The sequence below is a fragment of the Sebastes fasciatus genome, chromosome 7 (assembly GCF_043250625.1).
Source record: "Sebastes fasciatus isolate fSebFas1 chromosome 7, fSebFas1.pri, whole genome shotgun sequence".
NCBI classification, from domain to species: Eukaryota; Metazoa; Chordata; class Actinopteri; order Perciformes; family Sebastidae; genus Sebastes; species Sebastes fasciatus.
In genome coordinates this window covers 882,539-903,623 of record NC_133801.1, presented here as the reverse complement: position 1 = coordinate 903,623, position 21,085 = coordinate 882,539, and the positions used below count along the sequence as shown (strand labels likewise).

The 21,085-nt window shown below is 47.2% G+C and overlaps 2 protein-coding genes across 4 annotated transcripts in view; both read left to right on the top strand.

Moving 5' to 3' along the window:
- Positions 1-21,085, top strand: part of atg16l2 (ATG16 autophagy related 16-like 2 (S. cerevisiae)) — a 106,998-nt gene that overhangs the window by 42,846 nt on the left and 43,067 nt on the right. The window lies entirely within an intron of this gene.
- LOC141771020 (S-arrestin-like) lies at positions 259-20,109 on the top strand. Of its 2 annotated transcripts, none has more exons than XM_074640868.1 (15): positions 259-399; positions 4,574-4,671; positions 8,127-8,187; positions 9,790-9,834; positions 13,288-13,487; positions 14,428-14,487; positions 14,615-14,682; positions 15,485-15,620; positions 16,625-16,709; positions 16,887-16,959; positions 17,038-17,175; positions 18,470-18,547; positions 18,735-18,802; positions 19,213-19,222; positions 19,696-20,109. In XM_074640868.1, the coding sequence occupies exons 2-15, from the start codon at positions 4,624-4,626 to the stop codon at positions 19,790-19,792; spliced, it is 1,167 nt and encodes a 388-aa protein (XP_074496969.1). In that variant the 5' UTR covers positions 259-399; positions 4,574-4,623; the 3' UTR covers positions 19,793-20,109. The 2 variants fall into 2 exon arrangements, with proteins under 2 accessions (XP_074496969.1, XP_074496970.1); XM_074640869.1 differs by having other exon boundaries at positions 263-399; positions 4,602-4,671.

The window sequence follows — 21,085 nt, the reverse complement described above, 5'->3', positions numbered from 1 at the left end:
TGATCAGCTGCTTCATCACATGAATAATAATAATCATTAGTAATAATTAATACTCAATAATAATCTATAGATCTACATGTTGTGATTTTAGAGGACAGTGAACGCATCCTGTAGTTATAGATCTACATGTGATTTTAGAGGACAGTGAACGCATCCTGTAGTTATAGATCTACATGTTGTGATTTTAGAGGACAGTGAACGCATCCTGTAGTTATAGATCTACATGTTGTGATGTTATTAGAGGTCAGTGAACGCGTAGTGGAGCTGCAGATCTTCAGATTATCTCTGACTGACTTCAGTAATTAATGATCGTCTTGCTGACTCGACGTTTCTTATAAATGGATCTGTGATCATCTGATCAGCTGTTTTGAAACTGCTTCTGCTCATCGCTGCTCTCAGGTCAGTCTCCTTCTTCTTCATGTTTTAATGGAAATTATAGAAAATACCAACATGTGTTCTATCTGGTTTATATATCTAAAGGTTTAGTTTATATATCTAAAGGTTTAGTTTATATATATCTAAAGGTTTAGTTTAAGATAAAATAAAATATACTCTGCAGTCACAAGCTCCGTGTTACCTTCAGGGACCAGCCCAGTACCTCCTCCTGTGTTTAGATTTGCATGTGAGTGTTGAACAATGTCGACTTCTCCTTTAATGATTTCCCTTAAATCAGTGGTTCTCAAACTGTGGTACGCGGACCACTGGTGGTACTGAACTCTCTGTAGTGGTACTGAGCTCTCTATAGTGGTACTGAACTCTCTGTAGTGGTACTGAACTCTCTGTAGTGGTACTGAACTCTCTGTAGTGGTACTGAACTCTCTGTAGTGGTACTGAGCTCTCTATAGTGGTACTGAGCTCTCTGTAGTGGTACTGAACTCTCTGTAGTGGTACTGAGCTCTCTATAGTGGTACTGAACTCTCTGTAGTGGTACTGAACTCTCTGTAGTGGTACTGAACTCTCTGTAGTGGTACTGAACTCTCTGTAGTGGTACTGAACTCTCTGTAGTGGTACTGAGCTCTCTGTAGTGGTACTGAACTCTCTGTAGTGGTACTGAACTCTCTATAGTGGTACTGAGCTCTCTGTAGTGGTACTGAGCTCTCTATAGTGGTACTGAACTCTCTATAGTGGTACTGAACTCTGTAGTGGTACTGAACTCTCTGTAGTGGTACTGAGCTCTCTGTAGTGGTACTGAACTCTCTGTAGTGGTACTGAACTCTCTATAGTGGTACTGAACTCTCTGTAGTGGTACTGAACTCTCTGTAGTGGTACTGAACTCTCTATAGTGGTACTGAACTCTATAGTGGTACTGAACTCTCTATAGTGGTACTGAACTCTCTATAGTGGTACTGAGCTCTCTATAGTGGTACTGAACTCTCTATAGTGGTACTGAACTCTGTAGTGGTACTGAACTCTCTATAGTGGTACTGAACTCTGTAGTGGTACTGAGCTCTCTATAGTGGTACTGAACTCTCTGTAGTGGTACTGAACTCTCTGTAGTGGTACTGAGCTCTCTGTAGTGGTACTGAACTCTCTGTAGTGGTACTGAACTCTCTATAGTGGTACTGAACTCTCTATAGTGGTACTGAACTCTAGTGGTACTGAACTCTCTATAGTGGTACTGAACTCTGTAGTGGTACTGAACTCTCTGTAGTGGTACTGAGCTCTCTGTAGTGGTACTGAACTCTCTGTAGTGGTACTGAGCTCTCTATAGTGGTACTGAACTCTCTATAGTGGTACTGAACTCTCTATAGTGCTACTGAGCTCTCTGTAGTGGTACTGAACTCTCTATAGTGCTACTGAGCTCTCTATAGTGGTACTGAGCTCTCTATAGTGGTACTGAACTCTCTGTAGTGGTATTGAACTCTATAGTGCTACTGAGCTCTCTATAGTGGTACTGAGCTCTCTATAGTGGTACTGAACTCTCTATAGTGGTACTGAGCTCTCTGTAGTGGTATTGAACTCTATAGTGCTACTGAGCTCTCTATAGTGGTACTGAGCTCTCTATAGTGGTACTGAACTCTCTATAGTGGTACTGAGCTCTCTGTAGTGGTACTGAGCTCTCTGTAGTGGTACTGAACTCTCTATAGTGGTACTGAACTCTCTGTAGTGCTACTGAGCTCTCTATAGTGGTACTGAACTCTCTGTAGTGCTACTGAGCTCTCTATAGTGGTACTGAACTCTCTGTAGTGGTACTGAGCTCTCTATAGTGGTACTGAACTCTCTGTAGTGGTACTGAACTCTCTATAGTGCTACTGAGCTCTCTATAGTGGTACTGAACTCTCTGTAGTGGTACTGAACTCTCTATAGTGCTACTGAGCTCTCTATAGTGGTACTGAGCTCTCTATAGTGGTACTGAACTCTCTATAGTGGTACTGAGCTCTCTGTAGTGCTACTGAGCTCTCTATAGTGGTACTGAACTTCAATATCTGTTTATTTATGGTAAGTCATATGGTCAGCTCAGTACTGAACAGTGTTATTGCAGATGTCAGATGTTCCTCATATGGTGCAGGGTTAGAGTGAGAGGTTAACCCTTCTGTAGTGTGAGAGTTGTGTGAGAGTTTCAGTGCCAGTTCTAGTGTTCCCCTTTAACAAAAGTCAACAATAAGTAATATTCTTATTAGGAATAAATGTGCCTCCTGCGTGAACTCTGCATTGCTGAATAGGGTCGGCCTCCGCTGCTGTATTTTAACATCGGTCATGATGGTGGGACTTGGGGAGACAGATGTTTAACATGGGTCATAGAGGTGGGACTTGGAGAGACAGATGTTTAACATCAGTCATCATGGTGGGTCTTGGAGAGACAGATGTTTAACATAGGTCATCATGGTGGGTCTTGGAGAGACAGATGTTTAACATAGGTCATCATGGTGGGTCTTGGAGAGACAGATGTTTAACATAGGTCATCATGGTGGGTCTTGGAGAGACAGATGTTTAACATAGGTCATCATGGTGGGTCTTGGAGAGACAGATGTTTAACATAGGTCATCATGGTGGGTCTTGGAGAGACAGATGTTTAACATAGGTCATCATGGTGGGTCTTGGAGAGACAGATGTTTAACATAGGTCATCATGGTGGGTCTTGGAGAGACAGATGTTTAACATAGGTCATCATGGTGGGTCTTGGAGAGACAGATGTTTAACATCGGTCATAATGGCTGTTCTGAGGTGGTACTTGGTGAAAACAGTTTGAGAACCGCTGCCTTAAATAAAAGCATCGTCCAGACTACAGCTGTTAACCCCGGACAGAGTTCTATCCGGGGTTCCCAGAAAAGCCCTGGACAGGCTCCAGTATGTGCAAAACTCGGCTGCCAGGGTTCTCACCCGCACCAAGCCCTGGCAGCACATCACCCCCACCCTCATCCACCTCCACTGGCTCCCGGTCAAGTCCCGTATCACCTACAAAATCCTCCTCCTCACCTACAAATCCCTCAACGCCCTGGCTCCTCAGTACCTATCTGACCTCCTCCACCCTTACACACAGCCCCGGAACCTTAGATCCTCAGGCCCGGGTCAGCTCTCCATCCCTCACACAAGAATGAGAACTTTTGGGGACAGAGCCTTCAGTGTGACAGCCCCCACCCTCTGGAACTCTCTCCCCATAGAGCTCCGCAACGCACCATCTCTGGACACCTTCAAAAGACTCCTCAAAACACACCTCTTCACCGAGGCCTCTGGCCTCTGACCCTCTGTCCTCTGACCCTCTGTCCTCTGACCCTCTGTCCTCTGACCCTCTGTCCCTCTGTCCTCTGACCTCTGTCCCTCTGTCCTCTGACCCTCTGACCTCTGTCCTCTGACCCTCTGTCCTCTGACCCTCTGTCCCTCTGTCCTCTGACCTCTGTCCCTCTGGCCTCTGACCCTCTGTCCTCTGACCCTCTGTCCTCTGACCCTCTGACCTCTGTCCTCTGTCCTCTGTCCCTCTGTCCTCTGACCCTCTGACCTCTGTCCTCTGACCCTCTGACCTCTGTCCTCTGACCCTCTGTCCTCTGACCCTCTGTCCCTCTGTCCTCTGACCTCTGTCCCTCTGTCCTCTGTCCTCTGTCCTCTGACCCTCTGACCTCTGTCCTCTGACCCTCTGACCCTCTGTCCTCTGTCCTCTGACCTCTGACCCTCTGACCCTCTGTCCTCTGACCCTCTGTCCTCTGACCCTCTGTCCTCTGTCCCTCTGTCCTCTGTCCTCTGACCCTCTGACCTCTGTCCTCTGACCCTCTGACCCTCTGTCCTCTGTCCTCTGACCTCTGACCCTCTGACCCTCTGTCCTCTGACCCTCTGTCCTCTGACCCTCTGTCCTCTGACCCTCTGTCCTCTGACCTTCTGTCCTCTGACCCTCTGTCCTCTGTCCCTCTGTCCTCTGTCCTCTGACCCTCTGACCTCTGTCCTCTGACCCTCTGACCTCTGGCCTCTGGCCTCTGGCTATGTTCCATTGTTGTGTTTATTTATGCCTATGTTAAAGCGTCCTATATAAATAACATTAAGTTATTATTATTATTACTACAGCTCCAGTCATCAGGGAGAAGTTCAGACTGTTACTGAGTTAAACTTTAAGACAAATCCAGATGTTCTTATTGTGTTGAAGGTCGTGACCTCCGTTCTGTGTGTTGAAGGTCGTGACCTCAGTCCGTCAACATGAGTCCCAAACACGTCGTCTTTAAGAAATTGTCCCGCGATAAGTCGGTAAGTTGATCAGAAATACAAGTGTGGTTGTAGTAAAGGGGGGGTGTGATGTGACCTCTGACCTCTGTCCTCTGACCCTCTGTCCTCTGACCCTCTGACCTCTGACCCTCTGTCCTCTGACCCTCTGACCTCTGTCCTCTGACCCTCTGTCCTCTGACTCTCTGTCCTCTGTCCTCTGACCTCTGTCCCTCTGTCCTCTGACCCTCTGTCCTCTGACCTCTGACCCTCTGACCTCTGACCTCTGTCCTCTGACCTCTGACCTCTGACCCTCTGTCCTCTGACCCTCTGTCCTCTGACCCTCTGACTCTCTGTCCTCTGACCCTCTGACCTCTGACCTCTGTCCTCTGACCCTCTGTCCTCTGACCTATGTCCTCTGACCCTCTGACCCTCTGACCCTCTGTCCTCTGACCCTCTGTCCTCTGACCCTCTGACCCTCTGTCCTCTGTCCTCTGACCCTCTGTCCTCTGACCCTCTGACCCTCTGACCCTCTGTCCTCTGACCCTCTGTCCTCTGACCCTCTGACCCTCTGTCCTCTGTCCTCTGACCCTCTGTCCTCTGACCCTCTGTCCTCTGACCCTCTGACCCTCTGTCCTCTGACCCTCTGACCCTCTGTCCTCTGACCCTCTGACCTCTGTCCTCTGACCCTCTGTCCTCTGTCCTCTGACCTCTGACCCTCTGTCCTCTGACCCTCTGTCCTCTGACCCTCTGACCTCTGTCCTCTGTCCTCTGTCCCTCTGTCCTCTGACCCTCTGACCTCTGACCCTCTGTCCTCTGACCCTCTGTCCCTCTGTCCTCTGACCTCTGTCCCTCTGTCCTCTGTCCTCTGACCTCTGTCCTCTGACCCTCTGTCCTCTGTCCTCTGACCCTCTGACCTCTGTCCTCTGACCTCTGACCCTCTGACCCTCTGACCTCTGACCTCTGACCCTCTGTCCTCTGACCCTCTGTCCTCTGACCCTCTGTCCTCTGTCCTCTGACCTCTGTCCCTCTGTCCTCTGTCCTCTGACCCTCTGACCTCTGTCCTCTGACCCTCTGTCCTCTGCCCTCTGACCCTCTGTCCCTGTGTCCTCTGTCCTCTGACCCTCTGACCTTTGTCCCTCTGACCCTCTGACCCTCTGTCCTCTGACCTCTGACCCTCTGACCCTCTGTCCTCTGACCCTCTGACCCTCTGACCTCTGTCCTCTGACCCTCTGACCCTCTGACCCTCTGACCCTCTGTCCTCTGACCTCTGACCCTCTGACCCTCTGTCCTCTGACCCTCTGACCCTCTGACCTCTGTCCTCTGACCCTCTGTCCTCTGACCCTCTGTCCTCTGACCCTCTGTCCTCTGACCTCTGTCCTCTGACCCTCTGTCCTCTGACCCTCTGTCCTCTGACCCTCTGACCTCTGTCCTCTGACCCTCTGACCTCTGTCCTCTGACCCTCTGACCTCTGACCCTCTGTCCTCTGTCCTCTGACCCTCTGTCCTCTGACCCTCTGTCCTCTGACCCTCTGACCCTCTGTCCTCTGACCCTCTGACCCTCTGACCTCTGTCCCTCTGTCCTCTGACCCTCTGACCTCTGTCCTCTGACCCTCTGACCTCTGTCCTCTGACCCTCTGTCCCTCTGTCCTCTGACCCTCTGACCTCTGTCCTCTGACCCTCTGACCTCTGTCCTCTGACCCTCTGTCCTCTGACCCTCTGTCCTCTGACCCTCTGTCCTCTGACCTCTGTCCTCTGACCCTCTGACCTCTGTCCTCTGACCTCTGTCCTCTGACCCTCTGTCCTCTGACCCTCTGACCTCTGTCCTCTGACCCTCTGACCTCTGTCCTCTGACCCTCTGTCCTCTGTCCTCTGACCCTCTGTCCTCTGTCCTCTGACCCTCTGTCCCTCTGTCCTCTGACCCTCTGTCCTCTGTCCTCTGACCTCTGTCCTCTGACCCTCTGTCCTCTGACCCTCTCTCCTCTGACCCTCTGTCCTCTGACCCTCTGTCCTCTGTCCTCTGACCTCTGACCCTCTGTCCTCTGACCTCTGTCCTCTGACCTCTGTCCTCTGACCCTCTGACCCTCTGACCTCTGTCCTCTGACCCTCTGTCCTCTGACCTCTGACCCTCTGTCCTCTGACCCTCTGACCTCTGACCCTCTGTCCTCTGACCCTCTGTCCTCTGACCCTCTGTCCTCTGTCCTCTGACCTCTGACCCTCTGTCCTCTGTCCTCTGACCTCTGTCCTCTGACCCTCTGTCCTCTGACCTCTGACCCTCTGACCCTCTGTCCTCTGACCCTCTGTCCTCTGACCCTCTGTCCTCTGACCCTCTGACCTCTGACCTCTGACCCTCTGTCCTCTGTCCTCTGACCCTCTGACCTCTGTCCTCTGTCCCTCTGACCTCTGTCCCTCTGACCCTCTGTCCTCTGACCCTCTGACCCTCTGTCCTCTGATCTCTGACCCTCTGACCTCTGACCCTCTGTCCTCTGACCCTCTGTCCTCTGACCCTCTGTCCTCTGACCCTCTGTCCTCTGACCCTCTGACCCTCTGTCCTCTGTCCTCTGTCCTCTGACCCTCTGTCCTCTGACCCTCTGACCTCTGACCCTCTGACCCTCTGACCTCTGTCCCTCTGACCCTCTGTCCTCTGTCCTCTGTCCTCTGACCCTCTGTCCTCTGACCCTCTGACCTCTGTCCTCTGACCCTCTGACCTCTGTCCCTCTGACCCTCTGACCTCTGTCCTCTGACCTCTGTCCTCTGACCCTCTGTCCTCTGACCCTCTGTCCTCTGACCCTCTGTCCTCTGACCCTCTGTCCTCTGTCCTCTGACCCTCTGTCCTCTGACCCCTGTCCTCTGACCTCTGACCCTCTGTCCTCTGACCCTCTGACCCTCTGTCCTCTGACCCTCTGTCCTCTGTCCTCTGTCCTCTGACCCTCTGTCCTCTGACCCTCTGACCTCTGTCCTCTGACCCTCTGTCCCTCTGTCCTCTGACCCTCTGTCCTCTGACCCTCTGTCCTCTGACCCTCTGTCCTCTGACCCTCTGTCCCTCTGACCCTCTGTCCTCTGACCCTCTGTCCTCTGACCCTCTGTCCTCTGACCCTCTGACCTCTGACCCTCTGACCTCTGTCCTCTGACCCTCTGTCCTCTGACCCTCTGACCTCTGTCCTCTGACCCTCTGTCCTCTGACCCTCTGTCCTCTGACCCTCTGTCCTCTGACCCTCTGTCCTCTGTCCTCTGACCTCTGACCCTCTGACCCTCTGTCCTCTGACCCTCTGTCCTCTGACCCTCTGTCCTCTGACCTCTGACCCTCTGTCCTCTGACCCTCTGACCCTCTGTCCTCTGATCTCTGACCTCTGACCCTCTGTCCTCTGACCCTCTGACCCTCTGTCCTCTGACCCTCTGACCCTCTGACCCTCTGTCCTCTGACCCTCTGACCTCTGTCCTCTGACCCTCTGACCTCTGACCCTCTGACCCTCTGACCTCTGACCCTCCTCTGGGCTCCAGGTCGGGGTCTACATGGCCAAGAGAGACTTCGTGGATCACTGTGACTTCGTGGATCCGGTCGGTGAGTTCTTTAAATCCTCTTCATGTCTGATTAGCTTGTTAGCTTATTAGCTAACATAGAGTTGTTGTTGATGAAGCTAAGCTAACAGTTTCCCCCCACTTCCAGTCTTTGTGCTAAGCTAGGCTAAACACATCCTGGACCAAGGCTGTATAGCCAACTGGGCCAAGTGGGGAATAGAGTGCTGCAGAGACGACATCTTTGTAGTCCAACAGGAAGTGATCATCTCTGGTTCCCTCCACTAACAGGAAGTGATCATCTCTGGTTCCCTCCACTAACAGGAAGTGATCATCTCTGGTTCCCTCCACTAACAGGAAGTGATCATCTCTGGTTCCCTCCACTAACAGGAAGTGATCATCTCTGGTTCCCTCCACTAACAGGAAGTGATCATCTCTGGTTCCCTCCACTAACAGGAAGTGATCATCTCTGGTTCCCTCCACTAACAGGAAGTGATCATCTCTCTGGTTCCCTCCACTAACAGGAAGTGACATCATGCTGACTCATTTCTGGGTTTTAGGACTGGTTCTTGTAGCGCTCTGTTGCCCCGTGGTCCCAGATGTCCAGCTGTCTGTCTCTCTGTCTCAGCTGTCTGTCTCTGTGTCTCTGTGTCTCAGCCGTCTGTCTCTGTGTCTCAGCTGTCTGTCTCTGTGTCTCTGTGTCTCAGCCGTCTGTCTCTGTGTCTCAGCCGTCTGTCTCTGTGTCTCTGTGTCTCAGCCGTCTGTCTCTGTGTCTCTGTGTCTCAGCCGTCTGTCTCTCTGTCTCAGCCGTCTGTCTCTCTGTCTCAGCCGTCTGTCTCTCTGTCTCAGCCGTCTGTCTCTCTGTCTCAGCTGTCTGTCTCTGTGTCTCAGCCGTCTGTCTCTCTGTCTCAGCCGTCTGTCTCTCTGTCTCAGCCGTCTGTCTCTCTGTCTCAGCCGTCTGTCTCTCTGTCTCAGCCGTCTGTCTCTGTGTCTCAGCCGTCTGTCTCTGTGTCTCAGCTGTCTGTCTCTGTGTCTCAGCTGTCTGTCTCTCTGTCTCAGCTGTCTGTCTCTGTGTCTCAGCCGTCTGTCTCTGTGTCTCTGTGTCTCAGCCGTCTGTCTCTGTGTCTCTGTGTCTCAGCCGTCTGTCTCTCTGTCTCAGCCGTCTGTCTCTCTGTCTCAGCCGTCTGTCTCTCTGTCTCAGCTGTCTGTCTCTGTGTCTCTGTGTCTCAGCCGTCTGTCTCTGTGTCTCAGCTGTCTGTCTCTGTGTCTCAGCTGTCTGTCTCTCTGTCTCAGCTGTCTGTCTCTGTGTCTCAGCTGTCTGTTTCTGTGTCTCAGCTGTCTGTCTCTGTGTCTCAGCTGTCTGTCTCTGTGTCTCAGCTGTCTGTCTCTGTGTCTCAGCTGTCTGTCTCTGTGTCTCAGCTGTCTGTCTCTGTGTCTCAGCTGTCTGTCTCTGTGTCTCAGCTGTCTGTCTCTGTGTCTCTGTGTCTCAGCTGTCTGTCTCTGTGTCTCAGCTGTCTGTCTCTGTGTCTCTGTGTCTCAGCTGTCTGTCTCTGTGTCTCAGCTGTCTGTCTCTGTGTCTCTGTGTCTCAGCCATCTGTCTCTGTGTCTCTGTGTCTCAGCTGTCTGTCTCTGTGTCTCTGTGTCTCAGATGGAGTCATCGTGATCGACCCGCTGCAGCTCAAAGGGAAGAAAGGTTTGTATGTTTCTCTGTTAACCTCCTGCTGCTGCTCACTGTTGGATCACAATACACTCAACAATACATATAATATAATATTATATAATATTATATTATATTATATCTACTGTACAGGTACGACAGAGCTACGATTATCTGGATACGTGTATTTATCAAAATATCAAACTCTTTATGAGGACATTAACCGGAGCGACTAGTTGAAGACTGACGTTGTTGAAAGACTCAAATCCTCCCCAGCACCTGCTGGTCATTACTGGTGCTACTAATACTGTAGTTCGTGTACCGGAGTATTGTAGTTCATGTACCGGAGTATTGTAGTTCATGTACCGGAGTATTGTATTTCATTTACCGGAGTATTGTAGTTCATGTACCGGAGTATTGTAGTTCATGTACCGGAGTATTGTAGTTCATGTACCGGAGTATTGTAGTTCATGTACCGGAGTATTGTATTTCATTTACCGGAGTATTGTAGTTCATGTACCGGAGTATTGTAGTTCATGTACCGGAGTATTGTAGTTCATGTACCGGAGTATTGTAGTTCATGTACCGGAGTATTGTAGTTCATGTACCGGAGTATTGTAGTTCATGTACCGGAGTATTGTATTTCATTTACCGGAGTATTGTAGTCCATGTACCGGAGTATTGTAGTTCATGTACCGGAGTATTGTAGTTCATGTACCGGAGTATTGTAGTTCATGTACCGGAGTATTGTAGTTCATGTACCGGAGTATTGTAGTTCATGTACCGGAGTATTGTAGTTCATGTACCGGAGTATTGTAGTTCATGTACCGGAGTATTGTATTTCATTTACCGGAGTATTGTAGTTCATGTACCGGAGTATTGTAGTTCATGTACCGGAGTATTGTACTTCATGTACCGGAGTATTGTAGTTAATGTACCGGAGTATTGTACTTCATGTACCGGAGTATTGTAGTTCATGTACCGGAGTATTGTACTTCATGTACCGGAGTATTGTACTTCATGTACCGGAGTATTGTAGTTCATGTACCGGATTATTGTACTTCATGTACCGGAGTATTGTACTTCATGTACCGGAGTATTGTAGTTCATGTACCGGAGTATTGTAGTAGTTCATGTACCGGAGTATTGTAGTAGTTCATGTACCGGAGTATTGTACTTCATGTACCGGAGTATTGTACTTCATGTACCGGAGTATTGTAGTTCATGTACCGGAGTATTGTAGTCCATGTACCGGAGTATTGTAGTCCATGTACCGGAGTATTGTAGTTCATGTACCGGAGTATTGTACTTCATGTACCGGAGTATTGTAGTAGTTCATGTACCGGAGTATTGTAATTCATCTACCGGAGTATTGTAGTAGTTCTTGTACCGGAGTATTGTAGTAGTTCTTGTTCCGGAGTATTGTAGTAGTTCTTGTACCGGAGTATTGTACTTCATGTACCGGAGTATTGTAGTAGTTCATGTACCGGGATATTGTAGTTCATGTACCTGAGTATTGTAGTTCATGTACCGGAGTATTGTACTTCATGTACCGGAGTATTGTAGTTCATGTACCGGAGTATTGTAGTTCATGTACCGGAGTATTGTAGTTCATGTACCGGAGTATTGTACTTCATGTACCGGAGTATTGTAGTTCATGTACCGGAGTATTGTACTTCATGTACCGGAGTATTGTAGTTCATGTACCGGAGTATTGTACTTCATGTACCGGAGTATTGTAGTTCATGTACCGGAGTATTGTACTTCATGTACCGGAGTATTGTAGTTCATGTACCGGAGTATTGTACTTCATGTACCGGAGTATTGTAGTAGTTCATGTACCGGAGTATTGTACTTCATGTACCGGAGTATTGTAGTTCATGTACCGGAGTATTGTACTTCATGTACCGGAGTATTGTAGTAGTTCATGTACCGGAGTATTGTACTTCATGTACCGGAGTATTGTAGTTCATGTACCGGAGTATTGTAGTAGTTCATGTACCGGAGTATTGTAATTCATCTACCGGAGTATTGTAGTAGTTCTTGTACCGGAGTATTGTAGTAGTTCTTGTTCCGGAGTATTGTAGTAGTTCTTGTACCGGAGTATTGTAGTTCATGTACCGGAGTATTGTAGTAGTTCTTGTACCGGAGTATTGTAGTTCATGTACCGGAGTATTGTAGTAGTTCTTGTACCGGAGTATTGTACTTCATGTACCGGAGTATTGTAGTAGTTCATGTACCGAGTATTGTACTTCATGTACCGGAGTATTGTAGTTCATGTACCGGAGTATTGTTGTAGTTTTTGTACCGGAGTATTGTAGTTCATGTACCGGAGTATTGTACTTCATGTACCGGAGTATTGTAGTAGTTCATGTACCGGAGTATTGTAGTTCATGTACCGGAATATTGTAGTTCATGTACCGGAGTATTGTACTTCATGTACCGGAGTATTGTAATTCATGTACCGGGATATTGTAGTTCATGTACCGGAGTATTGTAGTCCATGTACCGGAGTATTGTAGTCCATGTACCGGAGTATTGTAGTCCATGTACCGGAGTATTGTACTTCATGTACCGGAGTATTGTACTTCATGTACCGGAGTATTGTAGTTCATGTACCGGAGTATTGTACTTCATGTACCGGAGTATTGTAGTTCATGTACCGGAGTATTGTACTTCATGTACCGGAGTATTGTAGTAGTTCATGTACCGGAGTATTGTAATTCATCTACCGGAGTATTGTAGTAGTTCTTGTACCGGAGTATTGTACTTCATGTACCGGAGTATTGTAGTAGTTCATGTACCGAGTATTGTACTTCATGTACCGGAGTATTGTAGTCCATGTACCGGAGTATTGTAGTCCATGTACCGGAGTATTGTAGTTCATGTACCGGAGTATTGTACTTCATGTACCGGAGTATTGTAGTTCATGTACCGGAGTATTGTACTTCATGTACCGGAGTATTGTAGTAGTTCATGTACCGGAGTATTGTACTTCATGTACCGGAGTATTGTACTTCATGTACCGGAGTATTGTAGTTCATGTACCGGAGTATTGCAATTCATGTACCGGAGTATTGTAGTAGTTCATGTACCGGAGTATTGTACTTCATGTACCGGAGTATTGTAGTTCATGTACCGTAGTATTGTAGTAGTTCATGTACCGAGTATTGTACTTCATGTACCGGAGTATTGTAGTTCATGTACCGGAGTATTGTTGTAGTTTTTGTACCAGAGTATTGTAGTTCATGTACCGGAGTATTGTACTTCGTGTACCGGAGTATTGTAGTAGGTCATGTACCGGAGTATTTTAGTTCATGTACCGGAGTATTGTACTTCATGTACCGGAGTATTGTAGTTCATGTACCGGAGTATTGTAGTAGTTCATGTACCGGAGTATTGTAGTAGTTCATGTAGGGTGAATAGTTGGTGCTGAGACTGAGGACAGTGATTGTAAAGTGTGAACGTGCCGTCTTCCTGTGTCTCTAGTTTACGTGATGCTGTCGTGTACGTTCCGCTACGGCCGTCAGGACATGGAGGTGATGGGCGTGGCCTTCAGGAGGGACCTGTTCCTGGTGACCCGCCAGGTTTACCCCGAGCTGCAGGACAAAGACAAGCTGACTCACACCAAGATGCAGCAGAAGCTGCTCCGCAAGCTGGGAGACAACGCCTTCCCCTTCTTCTTCGAGGTGAGACGCCGGGTCCGGGTCAGGGTCAGGGTCAGGGTCCAGGTCTAGGTCTAGGTCTAGGTCTAGGTCCAGGTCCAGTTCAAGCCCAGACATCTGTCTGAACATCTGGAGCTTCACATCCCTGCTGAAGTCACACCAGTCTACCTGTCCACCAATCTACCTGTCCTCCAGTCTACCTGTCCTCCAGTCTACCTGTCCTCCAGTCTACCTGTCCTCCAGTCTACCTGTCCTCCAATCTACCTGTCCTCCAGTCTACCTGTCCACCAATATACCTGTCCACCAATCCACCTGTCCACCAATCCACCTGTCCACCAATCTACCTGTCCACCAATCTACCTGTCCACCAATCTACCTGTCCACCAATCCACCTGTCCTCCAGTCTACCTGTCCTCCAATCTACCTGTCCTCCAGTCTACCTGTCCTCCAATCTACCTGTCCTCCAATCTACCTGTCCTCCAGTCTACCTGTCCTCCAATCTACCTGTCCTCCAGTCTACCTGTCCTCCAATCTACCTGTCCACCAATCCACCTGTCCACCAATCCACCTGTCCACCAATCTACCTGTCCACCAATCCACCTGTCCTCCAGTCTACCTGTCCACCAATCTACCTGTCCTCCAATCTACCTGTCCTCCAGTCTACCTGTCCTCCAATCTACCTGTCCTCCAGTCTACCTGTCCTCCAATCTACCTGTCCACCAATCCACCTGTCCACCAATCCACCTGTCCACCAATCTACCTGTCCACCAATCCACCTGTCCACCAATCCACCTGTCCTCCAGTCTACCTGTCCTCCAATCTACCTGTCCACCAATCCACCTGTCCACCAATCCACCTGTCCACCAATCCACCTGTCCTCCAGTCTACCTGTCCTCCAGTCTACCTGTCTGGTGAAGTGGACTCAGTAGACCTGAACTGAGTCCACTTCCTGTTTGTGTTTCAGTTTCCAGACAACCTGCCGTGTTCTGTTGCTCTGCAGCCGGGACCCTCCGACGAGGGAAAGGTAACTCCATCAGTAGATTTAGAGTACCATGAGTATGTGTACTAGTACTAGTACTGTACTAGTATTCATGTAGTACTAGTACTGGAGTACTTTAGTAGTGGACATCATGTCTCTGTGTTTGTGACAGAAATGTGCCGTTGAGTTTGAGGTGAAAGCTTTCTGTGGAGAGAACCAGGACGAGAAGATTGACAAACAGTGAGTCACTGACACTGGATTATTATTATTATTAATATTATTTTATTATTATTATTATTATTATTATTATTATTAATATTATTATTATTATTATTATTATTAATATTATTTTATTATTATTATTAATATTATTATTAATAATAATATTATTATTAATAATAATAATATTATTATTTATAATTTATTATTATTATTAATATTATTATTATTATTATTAATATTATTATTATTAATATATTATTATTATTAAAATTATTTTATTATTATTATTATTAATATTAATATTAATATTATTATTATTATTATTATTAATATTATTAATATTATTATTAATATTATTTTATTATTATTATTAATAAATTATTATTAATATTATTATTATTAATATTATTATTAATATTATTATAATTTATAATTTATTATTAATATTAATATTAATATTATTATTATTAATATTATTATTATTATTAATAATATTATTTTATTATTAATATTATTTTATTATTAATATTATTATTAATATTATTAATATTATTATTATTATTAATATTATTATTATTATTATTAATATTATTATTAATAGTTGTCTTGGTGTGATGGAGTGATATTATCTGGATGTAATACTTCATGTATTGTCCGTCTCAGTGTCCGTAAGGTCCAGTTAGGGTTAATAATAAATCTTCTTGGATGTGATGATGGTGCTATTAGATATTATATATATATATATAGGGTTAGGGGTTAGGAGTATATATATATATAGAGAGAGTATATACATAATGTCTTGGTGTACTGTCCTCTGCAGGAGTTCTGTCCGTCTCAGTATCCGTAAGGTCCAGTTCAGTCCAGAGAACTCTGATCTGATTCCAGCAGCAGAAACAACCTTTGAGTTCCTGATGTCAGAGAAACCTCTCCATGTTAAACTGAGTCTGGTGAAAGAGGTGAGACCCGTCTGTCTGTCTGTCTCTCTCCCTGTCTGTCTGTCTGTCTGTCTCTCTCTCTACCTGTCTGTCTGTCGCTCTACCTGTCTGTCTGTCTGTCTGTCTCTCTCCCTGTCTGTCTCTCTGCCAGTCTGTCTGTCTGTCTGTCTGTCTCTCTCCCTGTCTGTCTCTCTGCCAGTCTGTCTGTCTGTCTGTCTGTCTGTCTCTCTCTCTTCCTGTCTCTCTCTCTACCTGTCTGTCTGTCTCTCTACCTGTCTGTCTCTTTACCTGTCTGTCTGTCTGTCTGCCAGTCTGTCTGTCTGTCTGTCTACCTGTCTGTCTGTCTCTTTACCTGTCTGTCTGTCTGTCTGTCTCTCTCCCTGTCTGTCTCTCTGCCAGTCTGTCTGTCTGTCTGTCTGTCTGTCTCTCTCTCTTCCTGTCTCTCTCTCTACCTGTCTGTCTGTCTCTCTACCTGTCTGTCTCTTTACCTGTCTGTCTGTCTGTCTGCCAGTCTGTCTGTCTGTCTGTCTACCTGTCTGTCTGTCTCTCTCCCTGTCTGTCTCTCTGCCAGTCTGTCTGTCTACCTGTCTGTCTGTCTCTTTACCTGTCTGTCTGTCTGTCTGTCTCTCTCTCTTCCTGTCTCTCTCTCTACCTGTCTGTCTGTCTCTTTACCTGTCTGTCTGTCTGTCTGTCTGTCTCTCTGTCTCTCTACCTGTCTGTCTGTCTGTCTGACCTGTCTCTCTCTCTACCTGTCTGTCTGTCTCTTTACCTGTCTGTCTGTCTGTCTGTCTGTCTCTGTCTCTCTACCTGTCTGTCTGTCTGTCTGACCTGTCTGTCTCTCTACCTGTCTGTTTCTTCCTCTGTCTGTCTGTCTCTGTCTGCCTGTCTGTCTGACCTGTCTCTCTCTCTCTACCTGTCTGTCTGTCTGTCTGTCTGACCTGTCTCTCTCTCTCTACCTGTCTCTCTCTACCTGTCTGTCTGTCTGTCTGACCTGTCTCTCTCTCTACCTGTCTGTCTGTCTGCAGACCTTCTACCACGGTGAACCCGTCAAAGTGAACGTAGAAATCACCAACTCGTCCAGCAGGAACATTAAAGGCATCAGTGTGTCAGGTAACGTTAATATTCATCAATAAGACCTGCAGCCAATCAGAGCAGAGTATTCAGCCAGACTGAAGTATAACTGCAGCCAATCAGAGCAGAGTATTCACTCAGACTACAGTATAACTATTGTTATTAACTCTATTCCAGATGTTTCTGCGTAGTTGAATCCAGATGTTTCTGTGTCAGTTGAACAGGTGACCAACGTCGTTCTTTACTCCAACGATAAATATGTCAAGTCGGTGGCCAAAGAAGAGACAAAGTGAGTTCAGCTCTTTCTATTAACTAGCTGAATGTGTCTTGCTGTCTCTGACGGGACGTCCTCAATGTGTCTCTGCAGTGACTCCGTCCCGGCCGGTACCAGTCTGAAGAAGGAGTACACTCTGCTTCCTCTGCTGGCTCACAACAAGGACAGGAGAGGACTCGCTCTGGACGGACGACTCAAACATGAGGACACCAACCTGGCTTCATCCAGCATGTAGGACACTGAGACACACTGAGACACACTGAGACACACTGAGACACACTGAGACACACTGAGTCACACTGAGACACACTGAGACACACCGAGACACACCGAGACACACCGAGACACACTGAGACACACCGAGAGACACACTGAGTCACACACTGAGACACACTGAGACACACTGAGACACACTGAGACACACCGAGAGACACACTGAGTCACACACTGAGACACACTGAGACACACTGAGACACACTGAGACACACTGAGACACACTGAGAGACACTGAGACACACTGAGACACACTGAGAGACACTGACATGATGATCATGTATCTCTGAGAAGAGATAGATAACTAACTTGTCTTTTTGTGTCTGTCTCTCTGCCTCTGTCTCGCTGAATTTTATCTCTGTGTCTCTGCATTTCTGCCTCTTTGTCTCTCTGACTCTCTTTCTCTCCGTGTTTCTCTACCTCTTTGTTTCTCTGCCTCTTTGTTTCTCTACCTCTTTGTTTCTCTACCTCTTTGTTTCTCTGCCTCTTTGTTTCTCTACCTCTTTGTTTCTCTGCCTCTTTGTTTCTCTACCTCTTTGTCTCTCTGCCTCTTTGTCTCTCTGCCTCTTTGTCTCTCTGCCTCTTTGTTTCTCTGCCTCTTTGTTTCTCTACCTCTTTGTCTCTCTGCATCTTTGTCGCTCTGCCTCTTTGTTTCTCTACCTCTTTGTCTCTCTGCCTCTTTGTCTCTCTACCTCTTTGTCTCTCTACCTCTTTGTCTCTCTACCTCTTTGTTTCTCTACCTCTTTGTCTCTCTACCTCTTTGTCTCTCTACCTCTTTGTCTCTCTGCCTCTTTGTTTCTCTACCTCTTTGTCTCTCTGCCTCTTTGTTTCTCTGCCTCTTTGTTTCTCTGCCTCTTTGTTTCTCTACCTCTTTGTCTCTCTGCCTCTTTGTCTCTCTGCCTCTTTGTTTCTCTGCCTCTTTGTTTCTCTGCCTCTTTGTTTCTCTACCTCTTTGTCTCTCTGCATCTTTGTCTCTCTGCCTCTTTGTTTCTCTACCTCTTTGTCTCTCTGCCTCTTTGTCTCTCTACCTCTTTGTCTCTCTACCTCTTTGTTTCTCTACCTCTTTGTCTCTCTACCTCTTTGTCTCTCTACCTCTTTGTCTCTCTGCCTCTTTGTTTCTCTGCCTCTTGGTCTCTCTGCATCTTCGTAATCCCTGTCTCCCTGTCTCTCTGCCTCTTTGTCTCGTTCTGCCTCTTTATATCTTTGTTTCTTTGTCTCTCTGCATCTTTGTATCTTTGTGTCTCCGTCTCAGAGTGAAGCAGGAGGTGCTGAAGGAGGTTCAGGGGATGCTGGTCTTCTATAAGGTCGTGGTGAGGATGATCGCTTCTGGGTGAGTGTGAACCGCTCGGCATGCCGGGAGGTCAGTTACTCCTCCTCCTCCTCCTCCTCCTCCTACTATTTCTCCTCCTCCTCCTCCCCCTCCTATTTCTCCTCCTCCTCCTCCTCCTCCTCCTGCTCCTCCTCTATATCCCTGATGAAGATGACTGATTGTCCCTGAACACATCGTGTGTTAACAGGACGGTTGGATCCTCTGAAGTGTCTTTGGAGCTCCCGTTCAAACTGATGAACCCGAAACCTGAACCAGGTACAGTCCTGACCCAGTTCACCTGTCCTCTGGTGTGTGTGTGTGTGGGTGTGGGTGTGGGTGTGGGTGTGTGTGTGTGTGTGTGTGTGTGTGGGTGTGGGTGTGGGTGTGGGTGTGTGTGTGTGTGTGTGTGTGTGTGTGTGTGTGTGTGTGTGTGTGTGCTTATCACAGCTCTAAATGTAGTTGGAAGCAGCGGCGCACTAAGAAAGCTCAGCGGGCTCACATTTCTACCACAGCTTTAGAGGAGCGGTACACCGGCCCAGTTCTCACCAGAGAGGAGCTAAGAATACCACAGTTCAGCGCTAGCTAAATGCTCATAATCGAATTGAGCTCGGATTATATATACACATTAAGGACTGTTGTCTCTTCCTCCTCCTCTGTCTGGACGTTGTCTGGACGTTGTGCTGCAGCCAAAGAGAGGTGAGATTATTATTATAGATATAAACTAAATTATATTATTACTGTTTATTATCAGAGAGGTTTCACCTCCTGACCTGTCTGTCTCTCTGTCTTCATCTGTCTCTCTGTCCTCACCTGTCTGTCTCTGTCCTCACCTGTCTGTCTCTGTCCTCACCTGTCTGTCTCTGTCCTCACCTGTCTGTCTCTATCCTCACCTGTCTGTCTCTCTGCTCACCTGTCTGTCTCTGTCCTCACCTGTCTGTCTCTGTCCTCACCTGTCTGTCTCTGTCCTCACCTGTCTGTCTCTGTCCTCACCTGTCTGTCTCTATCCTCACCTGTCTGTCTCTCTGCTCACCTGTCTGTCTCTGTCCTCACCTGTCTGTCTCTCCATCCTCATCTGTCTGTCTCTCTGTCCTCACCTCTCTGTCTCTGTCTTAACCTGTCTGTCTCTGTCCTCAACTGTCTGTCTCTCTGCTCACCTGTCTGTCTCTCAGCAGTGAACCAGAGGACATGGTGTTTGAGGAGTTTAAGAGAGTCTACCTGAAGGGAGTCGTCTTCGGAGATGACGACGAGTCTCCCACTGAGGCATAAACTACAAACATGGCCGCCACAGTCAGCTAAGCCGTCGCCATGTTGAGAGCCATGTGGAGGCAACAGAAATACTTGTATCGTATTATTGTTAAAATATAATTAATATACATGATGATGTAGTGAAACCTGTTTCTGATATACTGTAGTAGTATTAATATAGTATTAATATAGTGTAGTGTGTACTTGTACTTCTATGTGTGTAACGCTGACTGTAAATACTTCCAGTCTGAAATCAATGTTTGTTTTTGAGTTAAAGAAACTTTAAATTTCAACATGTCTGTAGTTCTTGTTGGTAAATCAATAAATCATCAACAACATGAATGAAATGTTTTCTTTATTATATAAACATCATCAATCTGAAATCTTAGAAAAGTGTTTCTTGATATTATATGAATGTAATATTGATATTGTACATCCTGAAATATTAAAACTTGCTCTGGATAAATGAATAAAGTTTTAACTGCTTTATGATGAATAACTCATTTTAACAGGCTGGTGGGATGCTAACATGCTAACACTGTAGCATAGATTACAGTATGGTCGAGGTCTTCAGGTCTAACCGACCGTCGCTACGTATAACAGACCGTCGCTACGTATAACAGACCGTCGCTAAGTATAACAGACCGTCGCTACGTATAACAGACCGTCGCTAAGTATAACAGACCGTTACTACGTATAACAGACCGTCGCTAAGTATAACAGACCGTCGCTAAGTATAACGGACCGTCGCTAAGTATAACGGACCGTCGCTATGTGTAACAGACCGTCGCTACGTATAAAGGACCGTCGCTACATATAACAGACTGTCGCTACGTATAAAGGACCGTCGCTACGTATAACACTGTCGCTACGTATAAAGGACCGTCGCTACGTATAACGGACCGTCGATAAGTATAACGGACCGTCGCTACGTATAACGGACCGTTGTTACGTATAACGGACCGTCGCTACGTATAACGGACCGTCGCTACGTATAACAGATTGTCGTTACGTATAACAGACCGTCGCTACGTATAACAGACTGTCGCTACGTATAAAGGACCGTCGCTATGTGTAACAGACCGTCGCTAACTATAACAGACCGTCGCTACGTATAATGGACCGTCGCTACGTATAAAGGACCGTCGCTACGTATAACGGACCGTCGATAAGTATAACGGACCGTCGCTACGTATAACGGACCGTCGCTACATATAACAGACCGTCGCTACGTATAACGGACCGTCGCTACGTATAACGGACCGTCGCTAAGTATAACGGACCGTCGCTACGTATAACGGACCGTCGCTAAGT